This window comes from Nestor notabilis, unplaced genomic scaffold, assembly GCF_000696875.1.
Source record: "Nestor notabilis isolate BGI_N333 unplaced genomic scaffold, ASM69687v1 scaffold6816, whole genome shotgun sequence".
Lineage (NCBI taxonomy): Eukaryota > Metazoa > Chordata > Aves > Psittaciformes > Psittacidae > Nestor > Nestor notabilis.
Genome location: NW_009933232.1, coordinates 28124 through 35951, shown reverse-complemented (window position 1 = coordinate 35951; position 7828 = coordinate 28124). Strand labels below are relative to the sequence as shown.

General features: G+C 37.1%; 1 protein-coding gene across 2 annotated transcripts in view; it reads right to left on the bottom strand.

Annotated features, from left to right (window-relative positions):
* Positions 1-616: 616 nt before the first annotated feature.
* RHOBTB1 (Rho-related BTB domain containing 1) overlaps positions 617-7828 on the bottom strand; it is a 24583-nt gene continuing 17371 nt past the window's right edge. Inside the window, exons 6-9 of one of the 2 annotated variants that reach the window (XM_010016771.1) lie at positions 5871-6021; positions 4053-4141; positions 2428-2533; positions 617-1931 (exon numbers count right to left, since the gene is read on the bottom strand). In XM_010016771.1, coding sequence (XP_010015073.1) covers positions 1762-1931; positions 2428-2533; positions 4053-4141; positions 5871-6021 — 516 coding nt within the window. In that variant the 3' untranslated portion in view covers positions 617-1761. The remainder of the gene's footprint in view (positions 1932-2427; positions 2534-4052; positions 4142-5870; positions 6022-7828) is intronic. The other variant, XM_010016772.1, reaches the window with a different exon arrangement.

Here is a 7828-nt window from a genome sequence, read left to right as displayed (position 1 = left end):
CATATTTGCAACCATCATTATAGCCCTTCTTTATCACCATACAGTGATGAATCTTATAGGGGTAGGAATCTGTCACCTGCTTTTCTTATAAAAATGTGTAGAGCAGCAACTCTTCCCATGATGGGTAGCTTCTACCATCCTGTGGTAGCATCCACCAAGAATTAGTCCATTCTGAATGCAAATACGTAGAGGTGTATATGGCTTTCAGTCCAAAGCCTTTCCTGACCTACAGTACTGCGGTTTGACTGTACTGCCTTGCCTTCGAATACAGAAAAAAACTACAAACAAACAGCTTTTCACATTGGCATGCTGAGCTGCCTGCCAGCACAAAACAGTATTAATGAACCTAATACACAATACTACCTTGGTTACAGAATTGTGCCTGAGACACTGTACAGGATTGCACGTGTATGTTCTACAGTCTATGTATTTCAGTTTTGGTCTTTTTAAAAATGCTCTCATCCTTACATAACCTAGTGTAACAGTGCAGCTTTAGAGTAATGCCTGATAAAAGGTCGTGAATACACAGGCCATTTTAAAACACCGGAGGCTTTTCCTTTTCTTGCACCACTTGTGTAGAATTCCTCTTTTCTGCCATCATTTTGCCCCCAGCTTTCTGGGAATACTTACTTCCAGGGGAAATATATAATCTACATAATTAAAATAATCTAACAGTTTGAGTTCTACCTGGGAAAAGCTATAAAAGATTTGGGATCAAATTGAAGTGATCTTGTATGTGAAGACCCTTCTTCATTTACAAAATGCTGTAACACTAGATAATTCCTACTTGTTTTCGCAGCCCTTTCATTTGCTTGCACTGAAGCAAAAGGAATTCAGCATAAGGAATGGCTGCATGGTTAAGATCCCACAGAACAAAGTAACTGCCATGCAGTAATTTAAATGCAAGCAGTGTAACTGCTTTTTGCGCTCAGATCCATACTTGTATGAGGATATAAATTAATAAGCCCTTCTAAATGATTTTAGAAATATCCTCTTTGATCTAGACATATAAAAACTCTGAATGCTTAGAATCACTAGATTTCACATGGCCCACATAGTCATAATTATTTGCACTTACATGGCAAATATTAGAAATATATTTGCCTGCGGTTGAACAGGTAATGATACTGCCTATTCAGCTGAGCAAAAATCAAGCACTCTATATCTTGCAGTTATTAGATCTTATTCTAACCCTTTGCTTTAGAAAGGGGAAATAACCATCTAATTATATTACCAGTGCACAGTACTTAGTTTAAAAAGACAACATGTACTAGGCAACTAGATTTTTTCCTAAGATGACTTCTTATGAGATACTCTAAAAGTGGTCTCTTATGACAGAAGATTGTCTATTTCACTGTACTCGCATAGTAAAAATAGTTAAAATCTAATTACAAAGCTGCTACATGGTTATTTTGTGGTCTGTAAAATAAAACAGTATCCAGAATTTTATCTGAACAAAATGCACCAGACAGTATAAAAATATTTCCCAATTGGAGACTGAAATATTAATGCTGGACTTTTTTTTTTTTTTTTATAAAAAGAAATGTAATAATGGTAGACATTTATCTGCTTACTAGCCAAAAATATACATATGACTTCGAGGAGCTGTTCCAGGCTCACTTTCAACAAGCTTGTGCTTTTGACCCTAGTGTAATAAATGCACACATGGAACAAAGTTTCCTGACAACCTGAACTGTATCTTATTTCTAACAATAAGAGTAATTGTGACATTGGCTATGGATTTCCTCTTATTTGCTTTGTTCAGGCAACTACAGCAGAGGAATTCCAGAAGCACCACTTCCGCTTTGAATGGTGTTTGTTCAGGGCAACATCTTCCTTTTCTCTTTCTTTTTTAACTCGTTGGTAGTGATCTTCTTCCTTTAAATACCACACAGGCGGCCAGCGATGCCTCTCAAAGTATTCTTGATTATCTGATTAAAAAGAAACAATCAAAAAGCCTCTAAATAAGCTAATAAAATACACAAATCCCAGAAAAAAATCCTGCAAAAAGCTATGCAGCTGATCATTCATCCAGTCTCTATGTTAGCTGGTTTATTGGGGATTCCCCCAGTTTACTCATATACTTTACTTACAGTGTGAAGAGACTTTGAAAGTGGTTACACACAAGAGGCCTTAGTCCACCAAAGTGTAAAAAAGCAAGCCCTTTACAGAGTGTATTTTTAATTGTGGAGACTGAAACTACCTGTGTTCCTTTTAGCATCACTAAAACAAGTAAAGAACGTAATGCTTGCTCAGGAATCAGGCTAATGGTTATGACCTTTCTTTACAGATAAAAATTTATGAGTGCTACTCAGAATAACACAGAGGTTCAGTCTCATGATTTATCTCATCGTTGTCTTCATGTTTATTCAAGTAGGTGGAGAGAAAAAGGGAAACCTCATGAAAACTGAGAGAAGTTGCCCATACCTGAAGATTTAGCTTTGATTTCCTTGCGGAATTTGGAGCAAACACTGTTGTAATTGGTGCAGATGTAGTGCAAACACCAAGCTGCCAGCTGGTTAGCATTGTGAAACTGTAAAGAAAACCAAAGAGCTTATTCCATTTCCTGAGGTTATCATTCATTTTGCAGCCCCAAGTAACAAATAAAGCTAGAATGCCCCCCAGTGCATGTGGCAGCAGTCTCCCAAGCATACAGGGGAGCTTTTGAGGCTGAAGTGGCTTCCAGATGCCCTAGACCTTGTCACACAATTCTGCTGAAACAACCACTGGCCCAAAAGGCTCATGAATAGGTGTTTAGCATGCACAGCATCTGGCAAACTGCATCCAGTCCCACAGAGGATCTGAACCCAAGGCATGCTGGACCTAAGTTTTCTGGTATGATTGCACCAGTCATATATCCTTATCAATTACTGCAGACCCTGCTCTGAATTTATTGCCTGGGAAACTATATAAATAGTTTAAATAAATAGATAGAAATAAAGTATTACTTGAAAGCTCAATACAAAATCTTGTCCAAGCTTCCTTTGGTTGTAAGGAAGCACAGCTATAACGCAAGTCTAATTGTATAGCATACGTATTTATTTTGGCATTATGACTATCTATGATGATCTTTTCAGGCTTTAAACAGATCATAATGATGCAAGTACTGGGCACAGAGGGTATCCTACCAGTAGTTAAACATATTACTTCTGTTTTCAAGCAGGAGACAAAAAAAAAAACCCAACCATGAAAAAACACCCTTCATAAAATCAAACTCAAGTGAAGTGAGCTGCCATTTCTTGGAAGGGGTTCAGTTCTGGTTTTGGAACAGCATTATAGGTATTGCAAGAGAGGTACTTGAGAGCAGCTTGGTGCTCTTGCATGGTGGCTAGCTTGTGCTGTATTTCAGTGCTACTTAAACCCCAGATTTCAAGCCAAGCTGCAGCCAGATTCACCATCCATGTGAAACCAAGAATAATAAAATTAAAAAAAAAGTTTTATTTAGTAGTACTCCCAGGTACCACTGTATCTGGGAGACTTCTGTATCCCTCCTTTTGGAAAACAAAAGTGTGCAGTTTAACTGTGAGCTGGACGTTTGCTCTCTTCATGCTTTCCAGGACTCAAGAAACATTGAAACGTGTTTGAACATAAAGTAGCAGGATTTGCACTCACTCTGAACTTGCTCTGAGTAGCCAGTCTAAGTGTCAAGACTAAGAAACCAAAAAATGTTGCCTTTACAATACAGGTCTAAATATATCTACAGGAACTGAATTGAAAGGAATCACCATTACAAAGCTGAGGAGTTTCATTGTATTGCATTTGATGTTACTGAAGCATGGCCATGAGAACATGGAGCTTGGAAGCTCCACAATCAAGAAAAACTAAAATATGTATTTGAAAGAGAACTCCTCTGAGATTGCTTACATAGATGTTTCATTGAACTAATGGAAAAACCTTCTTTAAAATGGAAAATAAAACTAAGTTTTACTGTCAGTCACTCTCAGAACTGCAGACTTCGAGCCACTGAAAATCAATGCTCAGAACCAGTAAGATGCTAAAAGCAAGTCCTGCAGTTGAACAACAATATCTTTTAAGAAACAGTGCACGCTGACCTGTGCCAATTCCAAATAGGATAGTACATCCCCATCTATTGCAATGCCGCTCATGGAGGCTTTTGTCAGCTCCTGTACCGCATGCTGTTCTGTTAGAGGAGAAAACTTATCACTCACATGGGAAATGGTCACATACCAAGGTCAGGTCATCCACAAGAACCAGAAAGTAATGTTCTCCCTCCTCCTAGTGTTAACTCCAGAATTACCAAGTGGCACATTCTCTCCCATATATATCCTGAGCAGATTTGGATGAAGTCAAATTCTGTCCTTTAGAGTTGTGCCTGGAGGTTCTGCACCACAGGTATAAACTGCTTGCTCCAGTGGAGCACAGTCCATATGAGGATTTACCCCTTTGCCTTGACTCAAACTATTAATTTCTGGTTTCACACAGAACTCTTATCTCTTTCTTACAGAAAGCAAGCCTGCAGTTAATAACCACTTAAAGAAGGACAAAGTTTAGCATTTACTAGTCTCTTTCTGGCAGAATGGACAGGTGCAATATTCAATATAAATTAGAAATATGGATCAGCTGTCTCTTTTGGGTAAGACAAAAGCAATAGCCAAATTTTTAGGCAAGAGTGCACTTGCCATTGCACTCTAGATTTATTAACGAGCATACCCACACCACTGATATAGAAAGTTTACTTAGGGCCCATTTCAGATTCTCAGATTAGTTGTTCCTAGGCATCCAGGGGAAGGCTGACCAGCTTCTCAAAAAGTTACTTCACTGCAAGAGTCTCCTTAACCCTTTCCTAGAACCTTACAGATCTGAGTATTTTTTAAGAAATGTCAGCTGATTTGATTCTACTGAGTTCAGTTGTCACCAGTAGCCTTTGCAATCAAAATTATTTTATTAAGAATTAAATGGAATGCAAAATTCTTAATACTATATGTATGTTTATGCCACAACTACTTAAAAAAGTAACCAAGACTTCAGTTAGACATGTGTGTATAAAATCAGGCAATAAAGATTTGGTGTGTCAGAACCAGTGAAGAGAAAGTACATGGTCCTGATGTACAACTGAAGGAGAGCTAGGATTTGGTATGTGATTAGATTTTGCCCATATGTTGTCCTGTAAATATGTGTAGCTTTGCTTCATCTGTCTCTGCGTGTTTGCCTTGGCCATGTCTTTAGAACAATGCCAAGTTACATACATAAAGACAAACAAACAAACAAACAACAAAAAAAACCTAAACCAAAACAAAACAACTCCAGAAGTCTGGGGTGTGTGTGTATGGATTTAATTTTAAAACTGAGTGGTATTCTATCCCATTATTTTTCTCTACATATGTGATTGATCTTTTTTCTTCCTGAAATTAGGTTTAAATCCCCATATATATACCAAAATGTCAACTTCTTATCTAGGCAGTAGAAAGGGATCCAGGCATCATCTAGATCAGTTTTGAACTGGCTCAGTTACTCTCTTCAAATAGAAACATATAATGGAGCACTTCATTCATTACAAAATGGAAAGCCTGGGGTCCATCCTGTTTTCAGATAAATTAATCACAACAGAATGGATATTACAAACCACAGGCATTATTATCAATGCTAAAGAAAAGGTTTACTCTTTCTGTTTTTAAAGCATGGGATACTTTAAAGTCCTGGGTGGCATAAAACTAATAAAGGCGAGAGAATGACAAATACATTTTTCTAAGTGAAGTATCAATTTGTATTACAATATTTCTTTCAGAAAAAAAAAATAATAAAAAAATAATTTGCCTGACACTTGAGAGAATCCTGTGTGTTCTAAAACTATTAAACATGTTTCAGTCATTGCAGAAGAAACTGCTTTGGACAAAGCCACAACTTCTTACCTGCTAGCGCAACCAGGTGAGGAAGGCAAAACCTATTTGCCAATGCAATCAACTCCAGTGTGTCCAGTTCCTGACTGGAGGACAGTTGCTTGGTATACAAGTAATCTAAAACCACTTGCATGGAAGTCTTGTTTATGTTGGGAAGAACTACCTGGAAAATATATTTAAGAAAAGAGTCTCTAATAATTAAGGTACTTTCATATAGAGGCCGTATTTAATTTCTGTCACTTTGCTGGACTGTCTCTTTTTCTCTTCAAGTCATTTTAGAAATGCAGGGAAAAGGAAAGGATAACAAAAAAATCCCCATCCCTCTCAGTCTGTTTATAAATAACTAAATTAAGTTAATGATGGGAGGGGAAGAGACTGAGAAATGAATAACTGATGCAAAGAAAATGTAAACCATTTCTGCCACACAAGTGTAGGTAATGTAACCACCATGTAATGAAACTACCAAGGCTAGGACAAAAGCTTTCTAATTTTTCACCAGCACAACAGTAACTTCATTTTGCTGCAGTGAAGGCTAAAAGAAAAAGGACAGTTAGGAAGCCTCACTGTAACCTATCACTTCAGCATCTCAACTACAGTTTGTACACACAAACACTCCTCCAAACAACAGGATAAAACGAATTCCTGCGGGGCTCAAGGTTGCAGCAGTTTAAGTCTGCTCCCAATACCCAAGCTAGTCAATCCCACTAATCACCAGTCTTCGTAACTAAAGAAAGAGATGCTGGCACTGAAGAATGCACAGTGGTATTGTGAAGAACTTGCAGTAAAAAAATGCAGAGAAGAAAAACAATGATAAAATTATGATGAGGAATCAAACGTACATGCAACTTAGTCTGAGTGCTTGGAGGTAGTCAGCACATACTTCATGTTAGAAGGGGATTAATCATTGTCACATAGCTGTTTGTTAACCTTTGGGGGCTTGTGACTTTTTCTTTCAGCTCTATCTGGATGGGTGAGATTCAGAGCCTGATCTGTTAGTGCTGAAGCATGAACTTCTTACGTGTATCAGCCACTCTGGGAAGTGGCTCAGTTCTCCAAATAAGACAAGCTAGTTCTGAAACTCATTCATTATTAATGTATTTTTGCTAGTGCAGAAAAATTCAGTGAATAAGTCTATATATCTGCCCCAAATACAGAAAAAAAGTAATAAGTAGATGGTTTTATTTTTTTGTAAACCAGTCAAAGGAAACCATTCAATTTGTATCTACCTATATTTATTCCAAAAGCATTACTGAATACTTTAAACTACAAAATGGAAGCTAAATATTTTAAATTGGAAAGATGAGCTAAGACTGTTAAGTTAATCATTAAAAATAGGCTAGTAGAAAATAAATGCATATTCTTTATTGCCAAATGTTGCTTACTAGAATCAAGCTATGTATTTTTAATGAACCACTTGTTGAGCATGCCTCTGGGAAAGAATTATGTTTACAGCTGTATTAGAAGAAGCAAGAAAAATCTAAGTAGAACAAAATCTTCCAGAACATTAAACACAAAAAACCCACTTCATATCCGCAAGACCCATGAGTATGGAAAGGGACAAGAAAATCAAAACAAAAATAAAAATCTTGGTATGGGTAAGACACAAGAAAAGAAATATATGCAGAGTGTTTAGAATTTAAAACACAGACCATGAGGGCACCTGAAAATACAAGGATTTTGCTGCAAAATATTAATTCAAAGCTTTGAGATCTTTTATACTGTACTTCATACCTGCTTTACTCAAGAGGATAAGCTGATGCACTAGAGAATCTAAGCTTAGTTTCTATGGAAGTACTGTGAAGCCAGCTCCTTCTTTAAGTTTAGCACTGCATGTTCTTTAACCCTTTCCCTCTAATTCTTTCATCAATGCTGCTGCCCCAAGATTTTTTTGTAATGCTTCTGATTATATAAATACATATTCGCACAACTTTATAACTTATTTCAAGAATTCATACTTAGTTTCTCCCTCT